Here is a 19208-nt window from a genome sequence, read left to right on the forward strand (position 1 = left end):
GGCAGGCAGGCAGAGACAGTGCGGACGGCGGTAAGCGGCCAGGCCGACGGACATTGCAGCGCAGGGCGTGCTGGCGCGGCCAGCACTATTAAAAAAACGGTATCTTCTCTCGGCCAATCAGGATACTGGATTTTCGGCCGGCGTGCCAATTTCTCACAGAGAACTTCCCTTTCATTGGCCCTTTCGCAAGACCGCCTTTATCAGTTGCCCTCATTCTTTAAACACCTTGTTATTCTCAGTAAAGGTGGATTCCGCGTCCCCAAATACAGATGAAATCCGATTCCCGAAGCCACCATAAGCGTTTTGTCGCACTGCCCCTCTCAATACAAACCTAACTGTCTACTAAGTACACACTTACAAACGCAGGCTTGCAAGCACACACTGACAAACGCATGCTTGACGCATGGAGTTATGCGGCGTCAAGCATGCGTTCGTAAGTGTGTACTTACAAGCAATGCATTTGTAAGTGTGTACTTAGTAGACAGGTTTGCAGTGCAGAGGCGTCAAGGTGCGAAACAGGGCGTTGCGGCGTGGCGGTGTGGGTGCACCCCGGATTAAGAAAGGGGCGACGGAGACCAAATTGCCAAATCGTCTTATCAATACACAAGGGGAAGGCGTTGTGACCGCGTTTCGTGAAGATGCGCGCTGTGACCTAAGTTACAAAACATGCGTTCAACGCTTGACACTGCGTTGGGAGTGTTTGAAAAGCGTGTTGTTAACCCACAAATAAAGTGCGTTGGGTGAGCGTTTACGAAACGTAATTTAAACGCGTTATCACGCGTTGAGAGTGCGTTCAAAACACGCTGTTGGTCCACAAGAAAAGTACGATAAAAACGCGTTCTTGAATCGTGTTTTCAACGTGTAACGCCGCGTTGAGAGTGCGTAAAAAGCACGTGGTCGATCAACAAGAAAAGCGCGTTGAGAGAGCGTTCATGAATCGTGCTTTCAACGCGAAATTGTGCGTCGAGAGTGCGTAAAAAGCACGTTGTTCATCGACAAGAAAAGCGCGTTGAAAGTGTGTTCAGGAATCGTGCTTTCAACGCGTAATACTACGTTGAGAGTGCGTAAAAAGCACGTTGTTGATCAACAAAAAAAGCGCGTTGAGAGAGCGTTCATGAATCGTACTTTCAACGCGCAATTCTGCGTCAAAACTGTGTCAAAAGCACGTTTGGTCGTCAAAACGTACTCTCAACGCACTTGCAACGCGTTCTCAACGTGAAATAGTTGTAGCGCTTTCCGCCAGGGAAGCTTAGCAAAGCGGTCTTGCCGTGGACAGGCAGGGGAGGCCGGGCAGAGAAGGGGCAAGGAGGGAGGGGGTGGCTATGAGGAGTGGGGACTGGCGCGGCGTGGCGGCGCGGGCGGCGGCGCGGGCGACGACGACCGACGACGACGAACCACGACCATGCAATCCCCTCAGAGCGCAATCCCCTCAGAGCGCACTCTATGGATGGATGGCGCGATGGATGGGATGGGATGAGTGGGATCGGATGCAGAGCTAGAAGCGGTAGCAAGACCGCTTAAAAATTGCCATAGGTGCAGCGCTGTTCTGTTCATTTAACATGGTGTTCCGGGAGAGTCTCGCTGACTTCGGGGCTGAAAACCTTATACAGACGTGCATTGACATTGGGGTGTCTTGTGGTGCAGTGGTCGCCTGAAGTCTAACCAGGCATCCTCAAACTACTGTATCATGAAAAGTGTGTATGACCAGTCCCAGGATGCAAAGGCTGGGGTGGCAGACGAAAAGGTCAAATACATAGGGATTGAGTTGCTGTGACTGCAGATACCTGGACCGACCTCGACGCAAAGTTCCTCCACAGCAAGTCTAGTGGCAGGTTTCCTCGCCACCGGAGTGGCGTCTTTCCCTAACCCCCTAAATTTGGCGTTCCCATCCCTGATATCCGGATTCCCTGCCAAATTTTGGCGTTCCATTCCCCAGAGCACCACAGACCAGAACGCCACAAAATAGCGCTGCGAAAGAAATGCAATAACTTGGCTTGGAAAGCAATACCCGTTCACAGAAAAATAAATGTGCACACAATAGTTTTCAGTGCTTAGGATCCCTAGCTCAAATCGATTCAATAGTTGGTCAGCGGCATTGAAACGTGACCTGAAAATACAGATGCAGGTCTTGCATTTTATTGATCCAGTTCAACTTTTCATAGTATAATTGCTGTGATTTGAACTAGGCACGGTAAAAGTGCCGCCTTGAAATCCAAGGGGATGTCTTGTTATATTTCCAAGGGGTTTGAGTGAATATTCAAAGTGGGCCAAATCAAGATCTTTTTATAGAAATGGATTCGTCTCGACAAGACAAACAAAAAATGTCAACACACCTCATAGGTTTGAATGGGAAATGAAAAAGTTATTGAGCTTCAAAAGTACTAGAAAGGTCATTTTTTGGCCATTTTAGAAAGTTTATAGATGAATAGCCTTTTCATTTTCCATCCAAACCTATGACATATGTTGACATTTTTTGTTTGTCTTGACGAGACGAATCCATTTCTGAAAAAAGATTTTGATTTAGACCACTTTGAAAATTCACTCAAACCTCTTGGAAATATTATCAAGACATCCGCTTGGATTTCAAGGCGGCACTTTTACCGTGGGGATCCTAAGCACTGTAAACTGTTGTATGCACATTTATTTTCATGTGAACGGGTATTGCTTTCCAAGCCAAATTATTGCATTTCTTTTGCAGCGCCATTTTCTGGCGTTCTGGTCTGTGGTGCTCTGGGGAATGGAACGCCAAATTTTGGCGCTCTCTGTGTAACGCCAAAATTTGGCTGGGGATCCGGAAACCAGTGATGGGAACGCCAAGTTTTGGCGCTTAAGAAAAGACGCCACTCCAGTGGCGAGGAAATTTGCCACTGGATTTGCAGTGTCAAAGCTGAAATTTCTAGGCGTAACTGGCCACTACATGAGCAATATAGCATCACTTTAGCCGATGTGGAAAAACCAATGGGTGAGTTGTCGCAATGAAGACACGCTTTAGGTTAAGGATAGGGCAATCTCAACTTTCAAAACATTTTTGGTAGGGGTTCTTTTGTTTGTTCATTGGCTTTTTGATAATAATAGAAAATATTTTTAATTATCAAGTAGGAAATGAAAAGCGTAATTTTCGCCTACAGCACAACTTAAAACGGTTGCAAGATAAAGGCACACTGCAAGAAAAAGTGTGAATAGTACAACAAATGTACAACAAAAACTGTACAATAAAAGTACAACAGGTATTGTAGAAAGTACAACGAGAAATGTACAAACCACAACGAGGCATGGACTGCTCAGCACTCGTCATGCCGGTTCCATTGTACTTTGTACAACACTTGTTGTACTTTGAAAGTACAATAAAAACCTGATAAAATATTTGCCAGAAATTTGTGTACTTTTGTTGTGGTTTTTTCTTGCAGTGCATGTAATGTTTCTCGCTTTCTTCAAATACCTCTAAAAATTTGTTGGAAGTATATATTGTTCTCGCAGTTTGGTGCCCCCTCAAGCGCGGACTCTGTGGAACACCGTGGTGCCCTCGATGCAATAATGAGTGCTGCCCGTCGGTTCGACGAAGGTAATTGTCGTCTGCCAAACTGCACCTTCCAGAGGCAGGTTCAACAAAGAGAGTCCTTTCGTGTCCAGTGTGGCGTCCTTCATCCGGTACGTACCCTGAAAGACGGAAATTTTAACCCTTTGCCAAGCTTCAGATATAAATACGAAGTGTCGAAGGCTCAGCAACAATGTGCACAGTAAGCATTGCTTCAGGTTGAAGTATTCCTGCGAACGCCCCTCTGCTTGACAATGCCAAAGGCAACGAACTCCAGCACCTTGACTTTGTGTAAGGTAAAAAATCAATTGTGGGTCACATTTGTGAAAATTCCAAATTAAGGCCTTTAATTCTGACCTGGTGACAATAAAGCATGTGCGGCCTTCAACTATGGTCCTTGGACTAAGTTTTGCAGCATAGTAGCCCCGTCTATCATCCTTAGTTACTAAGCTACGGCTGTTTTAAAAATAGTCTGTTTTGGCCCACAATTGATTTTTGGAACCAGTTGTGGGTCAGCATTGTAGAAAGCTCAAATTTGGATATGATTTGCTTAACTGCGAGAGGATTTCACTTTTGAATTTATTTTTCGGAATTGTGAAAACTGCAGGATCTGTAGCACAATGAATCAATTGCGGGTCATATCAATTGTGGGCCATTTCGCCTTTTGCTTGTAAATTGACCACTTTTGCAAGATATTTTCTTATTTTCATTGATTAAAGGCCCTTGGTTCTCAATAAACCAAGCAAGCACGTTTTTCACTTTAAGAGGAAAAATACATAAACAGGCTAATTTTAATGTGAGTTAAACGTCCTGGATTGGAGATGAAGCTCTTGTGTTGCATATTCTTGGGCCGCCGGTGTGGTAGACAATGCAACAACACACCCTGTCGTGAGGTATTGCTACAGTATATTATCTATTTCAGTCAGAATATTTAGTCTATAGGGGTTGATTTGACTCGTTATAACAGGGCCGGACTGGCCTCGGGTGCCTAGCATGCAGTTGGAGAGTGGTCCCCTTCCGGGCGCTACGTAAGCCCCGCAATGCGTCCCCCCCTCCCAACGACAAAAAAAAAGCCTTACGGCAGACTTGAAGTAAGAGCTAGCGTTGTCATTCGGGGCTGTAGCCTAAGCTTAACGTAACCTTCGTATCGTAGTACTAAATGTGACAGCAGAAAAATGGAATTTACTCCGATACCAGTCATTCAAGCGCAGAAAACAAAAAATTATCAGAAAAAACTACCCGGGTGGAAGGATCTGTAGTTTGCACTATAAGAATATTCTACTGTTTTTTTGTGTTATTGACTCTAGTTAAAACTAACATATAATTTCAGTTAAAATAATGTTTAACTATTGCTGGAGTGCAAAAAGAGTGAAGCCCAAAGTACAGTTAAACTGTAGTAAAAGTACCAGTTATTTCGGACAACTATAGTTTTTGGCTACTATAGTTTTGGACAACTGCAGTTTACGGCAGTTCCCTTCTCAGTTCTCCCCTTGTTCTCACTGCAGTTCTAGTACAGTTTAAGTTGACTTTTGAGAATAATATCACTGTATTCAAAACTACTTTTCCAACTAAATTAAATTTCTAAATCCACCTGCATACTGCGCAACAGTAAATTTTGCAAAACTTCCAAGTTCTGCAAAATCTACTGCTGCGCAGCCTGCAAGTGGATTCAGCAATTTAAATTAGTCACAAAAGTATTTTTGAACACTGTGATAAATGACATAAAATGTTGAAGCAAAGGTTTTCTTGAACAAACACTCTGGTGAATAACATACAATTTTTAATGAACAACAGAGCAGGCCATACAAAACATTCAAAACACAATTTTCTTTATAAATCAATTATGTAGTTGGTTATCTGCAATGAAACAAAAGCAAGGCATGGATAAGTTAATGCAAGTTTGGCATACTGATTTGGAATTTGACACAGATTAATTACTCACCCAAAGTCAAGTCCAGTTTCATGGTGAAGAAGGCCATTCTCAAGTCTCCAGCCAAGCAACATGCAATCTTATACTTGTCAGTGAGTGTGTCACAGCATCTGTTTGAAATGGACAAAGAAACAAGTAAATAACAGGCAAAGAAAGGGAGAAGAAGTTCTGTATAACAAATATTTAGTCTTACAAATAAATTCATTCCACAGTTAACTACGTTTTCAAAATGAGGCTGTTGCCACTTGCCACATCCAGTCGAAGAGGCTGCAGATGTGCTAGTACTTGTCGTTAACTAAAAAAATAGATTTCGCTTAAAATAGGAACGGAAAAGGTTTATCTCTCCTTTGCTGTCTTTCACAACCCAGAATCTACAGACTAAGGCATTTTCACAGCACTGCAGCCAGTACAAAATCATGAGCACATCTACCAATTATTTTATAAAATAGCTATCCAAAACTTCTTGTTGTTGGTAATATATTTTCATTAGTAAATTACCAGAGAAGTATTTTAATGATTGTGTAATTTCATAACTCCTAAATCTGTCAACTAGAAGCGGAGGAAGAAAGTTAAGTCTAGTTTAACCAATTCCGTTCAAATAGTAAGCGCAAGATGTTTAATTTTATAAACAACAAATATTGGCACAATACAGCATCTTCGACTAAGTTTATGGAAAGCAGGTCTCTAAATTTTCAAATTGTAATTATTACTCTGGTCAACACTAAACAAATGTGCACAGAGGGGCCTATCATAATGAAAACAATTCTCTTTACTAGACCAGACCAGAAATAAAACTCCTGACACAGTTGAAGTTAAAAATTAAATGGAAATTCAAAAACACTCACCAAGCATCGGAAACGTTCAGCAGCCAATTCATGGTTACTCCAGGCCAGATGTTAGAACACCAGTAGACCTAGATGTGAATGTGAAGCCACCCCTAGGCTGCTAAGTTGGAACCCGGAACTTGAACTTGAACGCTCAACATCCTACAAATTACAGAGAAAACTCAGATTACACAGAACCAAAGTTAAATTTTCAAAAAGCAGATCTTAATAAAAATCTGATTTGCATACTTACTGGTCCATAGGAATCCATAAACAGTTCGTAGCATTATTGCAGTTGCTTGGAGTTCTGGGACAGTTGTGTACAGAGCAGGAGGTTAAGTCAGACCAGACCTGTCGCGTCGCTGCCGCCCGTCGCCGTCACGGTGAGCACGACTGCTGAAATAATGAACATTTGCGTCACTAAGAGAGTTTTTCTCTGTAAAACTAACAACGCACTCGCACTAATAACAAGAAGTATTGAGCTACAGAGAATGGGCTGAGAATACACACAGAACACTAGACGACTTTGCACTGGAACCACAACTGAAACTGATACAATTTCAAACCAAAAACCTACCTCCTCTGTGATAATAGCACTTCCAAATTGACATGGTAACCACCGTGATGTTTGCGGCCCAGTCTTTTTCAGTAAACACTAAAACGTTTGGCTGACGACACGAACATGAAAGCTGAAGGAAGACGCCATCTTGGAGCGACTGCCGCTCGTCTCGGCCGGCGCCAGTGTTGCCGGGTGCTCCGAATCGCCGAGAGGGGCGCTGCAATCGCCAAAACGCGACACGAGCCCCCCGAATCGCCAAAAATCGCCGCAAAAATCGCCAATCTTATCGGCATTAACACTCGAATCTTCACAGGCCACAGTAAGAATCCCGCCACTCTAAGCTCACTTCGACAAATATCGCCCCAAGAATCAGCGAGTCGACAGTCATTTGTTTTCGGAACCGTCAAGTCCGACTCGTTCGGCTCCCGAGCGCGCCAAGGTTCGGTTCGGTGTTCCCGAAGGTCCGTCGGAAACTGGAGAGACATGTGGATATGAGTTTAGCCACGCAAAGGAACTCTTACCCATAAATTAAGATACACGTTCTAAAAAAAATAAGTTTTTTTTATATTTTATTTTACAATGACGTTACTTTATTTTCTTAGCTCTTATTTTTCAGAAATTTAGATATTTGGACTCTTTTGTTGTCACACAGAACTGAAGATGAACTTCAGTGCAAGGTGTTCTTTAAGAATGTATCCCCGCATTGCTCTTTATTTACACTTTTTACTGAGTCTTCACTACTTGCAGAACTACTTTCTAATCTGAACACATCAAATCAAAAGGGACTGCAGTAAAACTGTAGATTATTTTACACTTACGGAGTGCAGATCTTACTGTGATGACGCAAACAGTTAAATCTGTAGTTCTTAGTCACTTTTGACTGCAGTTTCCGGACTACAGTTTTGTACTGCAGTTCAAACTACAGTCCAACTACAGATCCTTCCACCCGGGTACCGTGAAATTCGTCTAAAATAATGGGCCTGACATGGTAGCGAACGCTACTTTGCCATCACCCGCGCACCATGGCATCGCATGATTTCGGCTGTACTATGGTAAATTTATGTTCCCTGACCTATTATGAACCTAAATCAGCAAGGGCGTCCCGTTTCACTTCGTAATAGCTTCACGGTGGCAATTTGAAAAACACACGATTTTTCGCCTCGTTGGATGGGCGCCATTTTCAAGACTTTTTGAAGGGCCTTCCTTTGAAGCCTGATAGGAGCCGTTACAGTCGTCGCTCGTACATACACGCTATTTGGGGAGACAAAGAGAGGTTGGAGAAAGGTCTACCGCGAAATTCAAATCGATTCAATCTCCATCGGGTCTGCGGTGACCCGTCGAAAAAAAATGACCCACAATTGATCCGTGACCCACAATTGATTTTTTACCTTACTAGTCATTTCTCATTTCGGTAGGCACTTCCTAGGAACGCTCACCTCCTTGGTCGGGCACTGATAGCTACTGGAGAAGGCCTTGACCAAACTGGCCCACGGAGCTTCAGGGTCCATCCACGTGCGGCAAGCGTTGCGGTGGAGTCGCCACGTGTGGAAGTGCTCGCACGTGTTGCTCGATACGACGTCCCGGCATCGCGTAAAATCCAACAAAATCTATCAACAAACCTAACAATAATTATTGCCGCGCAAGGCTAATTATATCAGGCAATCTTCACGAGTAGTGATTGCTAAGATGTGAGACCATGCCTAACAGGGCGCTATCCATTCCATTGCACTTGGACCTTGGACCAACAAGGCTTTAAAAGGGGGAAATTGAACCTCAAGCGGTGGCAACGCTCACAACAGACAAGTCCTTTCTGGCGTGCCCTTTTGTTCAAACAATATGCAGTGGAGGAGGGGGGGGGGTCTATGATCGCCTTTGAGTCTATGTGTTGTCATCGTCGACGACGTCGTCTATGCGGCCTAAGGGAGGGTGGGGCAGTTTGAAACAGAATTTGGAATTTCGTTATTATAATCGTACTGTTGGTCTATATGCTGCGTGTTTGCACTAGATTGATAGAATGACTCATTATCTAGACTAGAAAACGCCCGCAGACGCTTACAACTTCGTTTAAAGTTAATAATAAGGTGAAACTCCAACCCTTGCATCTGTTTCAAACTGCCCCTGGCCGGGGCAGTTTGAGACAGCGATGGGGCAGTTTGAAACAGCTGTATGGAAGTCAACACGGGCCAAGAAGAGCCGCGTACACAACTCCAATAGATTCAAATAGACTCAAACAGACGTTGCCATGCAAGTGCTGACATTTTGACGAACTTTTTCAACATTTTTGCAAATAATTTAAAAGCCAAAAAAGCATATTTTTCAAAATGCGAATTTTTTTGAAAATGCGTATGGCAATTGATTCGTCTCAGAGAGACGAACAAAAGTTGTTAGCACACATTACTGTTTTTGAGTTGAAATAAAGGCCTTTTCCTGCCCGCAAAGTTTACAACATGCAACAGTCCATAAACGTTGCATTTTGATGCGAAACACGGGTCAAACATACAACGTCTCCATTAGGGGTAGTCGAATGTACACTTTTTTCGAAATCTCAAAAGTTAGATGGCGCATTTTGTAGTATTTTTTCTGCTGATTCCGAATATGTACTTGGTTTTGAGAAAGGAGTGAAACCGAGGGCGCTACCAGCCTTTTAAGTTTTGAAAAATTGCTTAAAATGCGAATTTTTAAAATTTTACTTTTTCTCCGTTTGAAAATCACAGTACATCTTCGGAATCGGCAGAGAGAATGCAACAAAATGCACCATCTAATTTTTGCATAATTTTTGCAAAATGGATATTTTGACGAAAATAGTGTTTTTGACCACCCTTAAGAGCGTACTTTTCTCAAAATGTCAATTTTGCAAAAATTATGCAAAAATTAGATGGCGCATCTTGTTGCATTCTTTCTGCCGATTCCGAAAATGTACTGTGATTTTCAAACGGAGAAAAAGTAAAATTTTAAAAATTCGCATTTTAAGCAATTTTTCAAAACTTAAAAGGCTGGTAGCGCCCTCGGTTTCACTCCTTTCTCAAAACCAAGTACATATTCGGAATCAGCAGAAAAAATACTACAAAATGCGCCATCTAACTTTTGAGATTTCGAAAAAAGTGTACATTCGACCACCCCTAGTCTCCATTGATGCCATCTGGAATTACGAACTTCCATCGTTATGCTCGCTTTCCATAATATAAAACGTTTTTTCTAGTGATATTGCTGTGTTTCAAACTGCCCCATCCACATCTGTTTCAAACTGCCCCAGAGGGCACCATTCCAGTTGTGCTGCTCCCCGCCGGACTTGGTGAGGGCTACGTCAGTGTCCGAGGGTGCGTTACGTTGGTCTAATATGGTACTAAAAGATTAATTAAGTGCGCGGGAGATGATTGCTTACTAGCAAAACCCAGACGGAAACTCCCGTGACTTAGAAATTGAAGTTTAGGCCAATTTCAATGTTACCGAAGTTTCACCTTGTTTTCAAGGCCACTAAAGTGCACCGTTGACGACCGTGCCGATCGCAAATCAGTAAGATCATGAAAATAGAAGATTGTGCACACTCACATTTCCTTCGGCAGCCCTCATTGCTTTAATATTGGTGTTTGTTTCAAACTGCCCCTGTTTCAAACTGCCCCGCCCTCCCTTACAAGAGCACTGTGGCAAAAAGCTACGGAATATTCTGTAAACAGCTTGTGGTAATTCTCCGTAGCCCCCTTATCAATATTCTCCGTAGGCTCTTACAGTATTTTCTGTAGGACCGCACAGTATTCTCCGTAGGACCTTACAGTGATCTCCGTAGGACTATACAGTCTTCCATGTCCTACGGAGAAGACTGTGCGGACTTACAGAGAATACTGTGCGGCCCTACGGAAAATACTGTAAGAGCCTACGGCGAATATTGATAAGAGGGCTACGGAGAATTCTGGCAAAAAAATTAACAGAATTGTCCGTACCTTTTTGCCACAGTGAGGAGTTGAACCACATTTTCCAGACTTGGAGGGCATTTGGGGGGGGGGGGGGCTATGATTGCCTTTGAGTATGTGTGTTGTCGTCGACGACGTCGTCTGTGCGGCCTACAAGAGGAGTTGAACCAGATTTTCTAGATTTGGAGGGCACTCAAGTTTGGCGAACTAACAAATCGGTGGTGCCAGGCGGGTTACATGAGCGGAAATACTATTTCGGCCTCAAGAAGTGCTAGCACGGCATACAGGGATATTTTTGAGATTAGGGCGACGAGACGAATTCAATGACCCTGGTCCCGACATAATCGGGAAAGATGCGACCCAGTTTAGATGCATTCTTTCTCAAACCAAATCAACTTTCCAAGTCAATGTGGAGTTTTGGCCTACCAATTTTTTTATCAAGAGGCCCTCACTAGGAGAGACTCCCTGTAAAATATTTTTGCAATTGGACCAATAGTTTGGGAGAAAATGACAAAAAACCATTTTCACCTATTTTAGCGCAATTTAAGGTTGAAAAATTTCAAAGTGTCAAAATGCTGCTAAATTAAGGTCCCATTTGCCCAATGCTTTTCTTAAATGAAAGAGCATATTGAAAAGTAATTTTGAGCCACTTTGGAGTCAGCTGACTTTACGCATTACCCCAATCGTGTAACATTATAGGAATTTTACGCAATTTTCATATCTCAAATACTCCGACTCAGAACTGGACCGAATCAGGCCCAAAGCATCCTTATATAGCCCTAACTAATATCCCAAGTAGTCATCAAAAATATATTTTATTTGTGGATTCTGGAGCCAACTTTATAATCTGAAGTCAGGGTTGCCAGCGCCCAGGACTGTTGAAAATAGTAGAAAAGTGACTTAGCACCTTTTAAAATAGTGACAAAAAAGTGACGTCTTTTTGCTAAATAGTGACAATAAAGTTACATTTTTAGACTAAATTTTGCTATGATCTGTAGAAAATTATCGCTTTTGGCACTTAATTGGAGCTCAAATACATGGTATGTGGGTGTAAGGACCATAAAACCGGAAAAAGGCGCGTGAAACAGAGGCAATGGAATGGTTCTGTAAAGTTAACGGGAACTTTTAAACTCGAAAGAACAAAAAGAGAAGCATTAAAGCAAAAGCTTTAAAAACAAAACGGTGTTAGGATACATCTCTACTTAAAATATAAAACTGAACCAAATTCTCAAAAAATACAAATAAATCTGATAAGATAGACTGGCCTATCTCGCCCGCAATAGAAGCCGGCCGCCTCCTAATTCACTCGCCTGACCGCGCGACGTAACACAACCACAACGCGGGGTCATATTCAAAAGATCTTATCTGGGCGTTCCCCCCAAGTGAATATTATCTTAAACGCAGACAAATTTTACTCATTTGTCATTTGATTTGGCTGCAAATCAATATGATTTGTGATAGAATTCACTTAAACCCTAAGATGAAAGATCTAAACAAGTAAAAGTGCAAGTAGAAATGTATTCCGCTTACTCTCGTGTCCGTCCAGAACGATCGAACTGAGTGAAATACACCTGCCTTAAGGCTAAGATTCTCTTGGGGCGAACGCCCAGATAAGATCATTTGCATAGGACCCCTCGTCAACAGTCACCGCCTTCCGACACAGCGCTGCCGCGCGGTTCGATACCTCGATAGACTTCACGAAACCGGCGGCGGGTGATTTGAACAGTGTTTTGAACCAAAGGCAAATTTACGCTTATAACGAAGTAAAATGGACATGATACCCTCCGCGAGCTCCAAAAAAGTGACAAAAGTGACAAAATTTCCAGAATAGTGGAAATAGTGAGGGCACTTTGGAAATAGTGAAAAATAGTGACAATAGTGAGTCGCTGGCAACCCTGTCTGAAGTCTTTGTAACTCGATAAATTAACGGTTTTGGACTTGAATGCATATTTTCTCCATCCGAACAACTCAGAAGGGGCTCAAAACAGATTCTTAACTAAAAGTAACTTTCTCTTTTGTAAATGAGCCCAAACCAGCAGCACTCTCATTCCAGGAACGTGACACCACGTTGAAACGAACGTGACAACATGTCGCGTTCGTTTGAGCATTGTGTCACGTTCGTTTGAATGTGAACTACCTGATTTTTGGCCAATTCACACCCAAACGAATGTGACACAATGCTCAAACGAATGTGACATTTTGTCACGTTCGTTTCAACGTGATGTCACGTTCCTCGAATGAGAGTGAGGAGGAAGGGGTCAAAACTGCCTCACAACAAATTCGACTCTTTCCCGGCCACATTCCTAAAATGTTACTCGATTAGGGTAACGCTTAAAGTGAGCTGCCTCCAATGTTGCTTTGACATAGCAAAAGAAGCATCAAAAATCTGTCTTTAGACAAAAGCAATGAAATGGCCACCAGAAGAAAACAAGGTAATTCATAGTAAGTGGTTCCCCTCTGAAAACATCATTTCCAGCATAAGGTGAAGGGCCTGTCTCATTAGATAAACATTATTTTTTCTGGTGGTCATTTCATTGCTTTTGTCTAAAGACAGATTTTTGATGCTTCTTTTTGGCTGAGCGATAGCGAAGCCTGTTACTCCAGTGGGGTTGAAAAGTTTTGTCTGTCTGTCTGTGTGTCTGTGTGTCCGCACTACTCCTCCTGAACGGCTCGGCCGATCTCGGTGAGATTTTGCACACTTCTTGGGTATGTCCTTGGCTCGGCACACGCGAAATTTCACCATCCTAGCTCAACTGGTTCAGTTTTTATAGGCGAAAAACACCTAAAAAACGGCGAAAAATAGAGATTTCTGCAGATAGACCACTTCTGTCTTGGAGAAAGGGGGGTCTGGGGGCGGAGCCCCCCAGCCACGACAAGTTAAAAAGTGACAAGGGTCAAGATCGTGTTATCTGTAGATAAAACAACTCTATTTAGAATGTAGGGGGGTCTGGGGGGCGGAGCCCCCCAGCATTCAACAAGTTAAAAAATAACCGACAACGGACAACCCATTGCCTGCCGCAGGCAGGCTAGCGCCGCAGGCCAAGGTAGGTACGCCAGGCGTGGATTGGAGGAGCAGGCAGCGAGACATCGCGAAGCCTGTTACGACAAGACGCGGTCTGGCGTAAACCTACCTTGTACTATGTCAAAGCCACATTGGAGGCAGCTCACTTTAAGCGTTACCCTAATCGAGTAACATTTTAGGAATGTTGCCGGAAAAGAGTCGAAGTTGTTGTGAGGCAGTTTTGACCCCTTCCTCCTGCTGGTTTGGGCTCATTTACAAAAGAGAAATTTACTTTTAGTTAAGAATCTGTTTTGAGCCCCATCTGAGTTGTTCGGATGGAGAAAATATGCTTTCAAGTCCAAAACCGTTAATTTATCGAGTTACAAAGACTTCAGATTATAAAGTTGGCTCCAGAATCCACAAATAAAATATATTTTTGATGACTACTTGGGATATTAGTTAGGGCTATATAAGGATGCTTTGGGCCTGATTCGGTCCAGTTCTGAGTCGGAGTATTTGAGATATGAAAATTGCGTAAAATTCCTATAATGTTACACGATTGGGGTAATGCGTAAAGTCAGCTGACTCCAAAGTGGCTCAAAATTACTTTTCAATATGCTCTTTCATTTAAGAAAAGCATTGGGCAAATGGGACCTTAATTTAGCAGCATTTTGACACTTTGAAATTTTTCAACCTTAAATTGCGCTAAAATAGGTGAAAATGGTTTTTTGTCATTTTCTCCCAAACTATTGGTCCAATTGCAAAAATATTTTACAGGGAGTCTCTCCTAGTGAGGGCCTCTTGATAAAAAAATTGGTAGGCCAAAACTCCACATTGACCCGGAAAGTTGATTTGGTTTGAGAAAGAATGCATCTTTAACGGTCACCGGATGAGCGGAGTGCCGAGGCCTCCCCACCTCCGCGATGTGCTGTGCGCTGCGCGTGATGTTGAAGGCCCCGCTGAAAGTGTAGTTGCCTCGGCCGTGTATGCTCCTGGCGATGGGCGCCTCGAAGACGCACGCGTTGCCCCTGACGCCGCTGCACGCCTGCAGGACGGGCACTTCTGCGACGAGGCGCGATGGGACCTAAACAGAGAGTTGAATTCCAGAGCACAGAGTGACAGTATACAGTCGAATGCCAGCTTTCAGAATGTCGAATTACAGTTCAGAGAGTCAAATTACAGAACAGTCTATTGGCAGTAAACTGAAAGAGAGTGTGGATAGTACAATAGGGATTGTAGAAAAAGAAACGAGCATTGTACAAACCACAACGAGGCCTGGACTGCACGGCATTTGTCATGCCGATTGTACTATGAACAACATTTGTTGTACCAAAGTGGAATTTAAAGTACAGTAAAGCCCTTATAAAAAAAATGCCAGAAACTTGTGTACTTTTGTTGTGGTTATTTCTTGCAGTGAACAGAAAGTCGAGAGGCAAAAGAGAGTTAAATTACGTACGAAAGTGGAGTGTGAAAAGGAGAAGGCATGGAACAGTGACAGTTTTACGCACTCCAGGAGCGTTGCATCACATCGAAAGGAGCGCGACAAAATATTACGCTCCTTTCAACATTGTGCCAGGCTCGTTTGAATGCCAATAGGCCTAAAGCTCATTAATAGCCACATTCAAACGAGCGTGGTATTTGGTCACGCTCGTTTCAACGTGGTATTACGCTCCTGGAACGAGAGGGAAACCATAAAAAGTACGGCAGCCCATCGTAAGCATGATTTGCTCAAACAAATGATAAAAGTTGACGGCGAAATTGGAGCTGAATCCACCAAATCATCAGCGTGTGGATTTGGCACAAAGTTGCCTGAGGGATCTAGTTTACTTATGAACATACCCTAGTGCACTAACCAGTAGGGTTCTTGATGCAGCTGCCTGTATCAGCGCCACAGTCACGAAGAGTTGCATAGCGGCCATTTGTTGCGTTGAGACCTTCAACAAGAAAAGAATCTCTCTTAATGTAAATGGAGCCACGTAGCATCCACAATGAATCCACGCAACAAAGGTGGAGAGCATTTTGGTGGATGCTAGTTTGACAGGTGTCAAAGACGACTGTCCTCTTCGTTTATTACCATCAATTGCACTTCCTAAAGATACCTCTGTTGACAAATTTTATGACTTCGAGGAGGGCATCTGCCACGATATTATGTTGGCTTGATTGCGTAAGTTTGTGTCAAAGTATTTCACTATTCCTATGTTGAAAGAAAGGATTCATGTTTTGAACCATGGCCCAGTTCATTCAAACTAAGTAAAGTACCTCCAGTGTCAGAGGATTTTTCTGAAGGGACAGGTTAAAAATAACTGGCTGAGATGTCAAGTTTGTTCGGTTGTTTTCTATGGTTGTAGGAGATTTGGTGAGTGAGGATGATTTATTTTGTCATTAATATTTGAAGCTAAGAGAAGTTGTGGTCGTTGAAGCTAAATAAGTGCCTAAAACAATTGAAACCAAACTGAATGGACCCATTTCAGACTTCAATGTACTTAGATTCAACTCACACCTGTGTGCTCTACTTGGAGCATGCCTGCCAAGCACGAACACTAGTGCATACATGTCATGTACATGGTTACAGGTTCTCAGTAGCCTTGCGACATGTTTCTTCGTAGTACGAACAAACCAGTCTGTATTATGGCAGGTTTGTATCGTAACGTACCAATACTTAGATTAGTATTATGACTGCACGGCATTTCTCACAGTCGGTAAGAAATTGGGGGTGCAGTCCACTCTGACCGAGACTCTGACTTACGTTTGTTCTTTTTCGGCTGCAACAGAGGTGCTGTGACGGCCGAGTGTCGGAGTTCCTGAAAGCCCGATTGCTCCCGTTCCCAGACTCAAGGTCACACGATGGGATGCGATACACTTTGCGCCATAAACAAACACCACAGCAGGGCAATGAGGGAGTCGTAAAGTGAATTGCCACAGTGCCCCGCGAAAAAGACTACGCAAGCGTACCGAGGAAGAAATATGAGCACAACTTCGTGAAATCCCAACAATCGTTTCTGTTCTGGTATACCAGAACGCTAAATCGCTTCTCGGCCTTTTGGCTAAGATCAAAGTGTGAGGGAGGTTTCGTACGAGACGACACTTGACACATTGATTTCTGATCATGGCCCAGTGAATACCTGACAAGTACCGCTATCTGAGAGAGTCGCTGCGCCTTGGCATGCCTTAATGTAGTGCGTGGAGCGAGGGGGAAATCACTCCTAAAACCTGCGACCCGACTATTGCGCCTATAACGCTCTATTACGCCTCAAAATGTAGCGATTTAGCTGAAAACAGACCAAAAAACCCCTAAAATAGATCAAATTTTGAGAATTTCAGCTATTACGCTACTATTACGCACACTATTACGCGTGCTATTACGGACCCGACTATTACGCGAGTGCTTTCCCCCTCGGCGTGGAGTGCTACTGCCTGTGCGGACTCCCTCACCTTGATCTTAAATAGCCAAATTTTAACCCCTCGTCACGTCGCGTTCGCGTTTATAACTTGTAATTTATTCTTTTAGATTATTTATTATTTAACCCAATCCGAGAAGCGATAAGTGTAATCCCCCCTGCAAGATGACGCAGAGGAAGGGCTCTACACACTCAGTGCTAACAGTCCTTGGCCGTGACCAAACCCTGAAGGCACGCCCCCCGTGGCGCTACCAGCCCTTTTTAAGCACTGTTACGCCAGGACATCGTTTAAGCACCATGCTATGGCGCATCAGCTCTTTGTCTCCATTCCGGTTGGCCGGCCACTATCGTGCCCACCGTGTCGACGTGACGGAGTCATCACTGAGTACCCATCGCGTACCGTCAACGGGGGTAACTTGGGACACTTTTTCACGTTTTTTGAACGCCAGAGGCAAGATTCTCAACCCAGACCATTGGATCCTAACTATGTTGAAGTTTGACCCTTTCTCCATGATTTCATGCTTGTCTGGTTCATTTGCCTCGATTACATCGTTTCCAAGCGGTCTCGAAAGAGTGTCCCAAGTTACCCCATGACCGGGGGTAACTGGGGACAGTAGGTAATTAGCTTTGTTGCCACACTGGTAAAACTAGAGCGTAACCTTACGCCTGCTTTTCAAGCGTAAAATTTTCTCAGCTTGGGTTCAAGCGTAAAATGACATACGCTTGAAAACAAGAGCACTTTTCCAAGGGGGGTTAATTTTACGCTTGAAAAAGAGCGTAATGGAAAAAAGTAGATAAATACGCTTCAGAAAGAGCGCATTGATAAATTACGCTTAAGGGGAGGTTCTGGTGAAAATGCTATTTTCTCCTAAATAGGTCCCACTGTGAAAATTTGTTAAAAATTTAATTTCTTATCAAGTATTTATTAAAATTTTTCATTGGGGAGGCACATTCTATGCCCTGAATCCAGTCGCAGAGCCTTTTTCTCCCATTTAGGCTATAACTTTAAAAATCTTCTTTGCGCATTCTATTTTGTCGTAAAAGGTTGGCTTAGACATTTTTCACTTCTTCGATTCATTTTTTTAAAAATGCCGGCATGCCCATCTCAAAATGTCAATTGCATTTTTATTCGCAAGCTTTCTAACCAAGCATTTCACTAAAATTGATCAAAAATGTACAAAATAGACAAATTTTAGGGACTTTTCAGCTTAAAAAGCTAATAATTAATAATATAATGGAAGTTTTGAGCTATGCATGCCGGAATCTTTTGAAAATGAGTCGAAGAAGTGAAAAATGTCAAGGTCAACCTTTTACGACAAAATAGTATGCGCAAGGAGATTTTTTAAGATACAGCCAAAATAGGCTCAAAAAGACTCTTCGACCGGGTTTACAGCCTGGCATGTGCCTTCAAAAGTCAAATTTTAGTCTCCCCAATGAAAAATTTTATATTCCGAACAAATTATGACTGTAGGATCCATTTGGAAAATGGCAAGATTTTCACCAGAACCTCCCCTTAAAAATGGATCTACATATGAAATTAAAGAATATATTGGATGCTCAAAGAGGATCGTGGAAGATGGTGGATCAAACTATAATAATTTCACACAAATTGGTTAGGATTCGTCTCATTGTATGATATTATTCAGTTCAAAAACCATCAATTAAACATCTCCAGTTGATACTTTTAAATTATTTACTCACATTGAAGGTACAGCCAGTGACTGTTCCCGTGTGCTAGTAGTAATGATTCCCCATTGTAACATCCCCCTCCCCTCCCCCTGAGCTGCCCTCTTGGTCGGGCCTAACCCAACCTAACCTAAGGGGCGGCCATCTTGGGCCGGCCTAACCTAAGGGGCCGCCATCTTGGTCGGGCCTAACCCAACCTAAGCCGCCTTCTTGGGCGGGCCTAACCTAACCCACCCCTAACCCAACCACCCCTAACCCAACCCAACCTAAGTGTGGATCTGCCCGGTGCCTACTTGTAACCTAACCTAAGCAGGTCTGGTCTTGTCTTCCGTGGGACCGTCCGGGAACGCGCTGTACGCGGCCGCAC

The 19208-nt window shown here is 43.2% G+C and overlaps 1 protein-coding gene and 1 long non-coding RNA gene across 3 annotated transcripts; both read right to left on the reverse strand.

The window, feature by feature from the left end:
- Positions 1-3372: 3372 nt before the first annotated feature.
- LOC117651873 lies at positions 3373-16530 on the reverse strand. Its single transcript, XM_034396412.1, has 5 exons — positions 16504-16530; positions 15611-15691; positions 14674-14841; positions 8285-8455; positions 3373-3657 (listed from the first exon to the last, which is right to left on the reverse strand). The coding sequence occupies exons 2-5, from the start codon at positions 15674-15676 to the stop codon at positions 3490-3492; spliced, it is 573 nt and encodes a 190-aa protein (XP_034252303.1). The 5' UTR covers positions 15677-15691; positions 16504-16530; the 3' UTR covers positions 3373-3489.
- Positions 5299-7766, reverse strand: LOC117651874. Of its 2 annotated transcripts, none has more exons than XR_004588134.1 (5): positions 6867-7766; positions 6543-6682; positions 6311-6451; positions 5478-5575; positions 5299-5392 (listed from the first exon to the last, which is right to left on the reverse strand). It is a non-coding gene; the product is annotated as an uncharacterized LOC117651874 (long non-coding RNA). The 2 variants fall into 2 exon arrangements; XR_004588133.1 differs by having other exon boundaries at positions 6543-6685.
- Positions 16531-19208: the final 2678 nt, after the last annotated feature.

Source organism: Thrips palmi, unplaced genomic scaffold (genome assembly GCF_012932325.1).
Source record: "Thrips palmi isolate BJ-2018 unplaced genomic scaffold, TpBJ-2018v1 HiC_scaffold_6, whole genome shotgun sequence".
In the NCBI taxonomy this organism is placed as follows: domain Eukaryota; kingdom Metazoa; phylum Arthropoda; class Insecta; order Thysanoptera; family Thripidae; genus Thrips; species Thrips palmi.

Coding starts and splice junctions, on each gene's coding strand:
- LOC117651873 (XM_034396412.1), bottom strand. CDS start 15,676: ATGGCCGCTATGCAACTCTTCGTGACTGTGGCGCTGATACAGGCAGCT. Junction 8,456..14,673: donor GCGCACAGCACATCGCGGAG/GTGGGGAGGCCT, acceptor GTTTGTTGATAG/ATTTTGTTGGATTTTACGCG. Junction 3,658..8,284: donor ATCAGTGCCCGACCAAGGAG/GTGAGCGTTCCT, acceptor TCCGTCTTTCAG/GGTACGTACCGGATGAAGGA.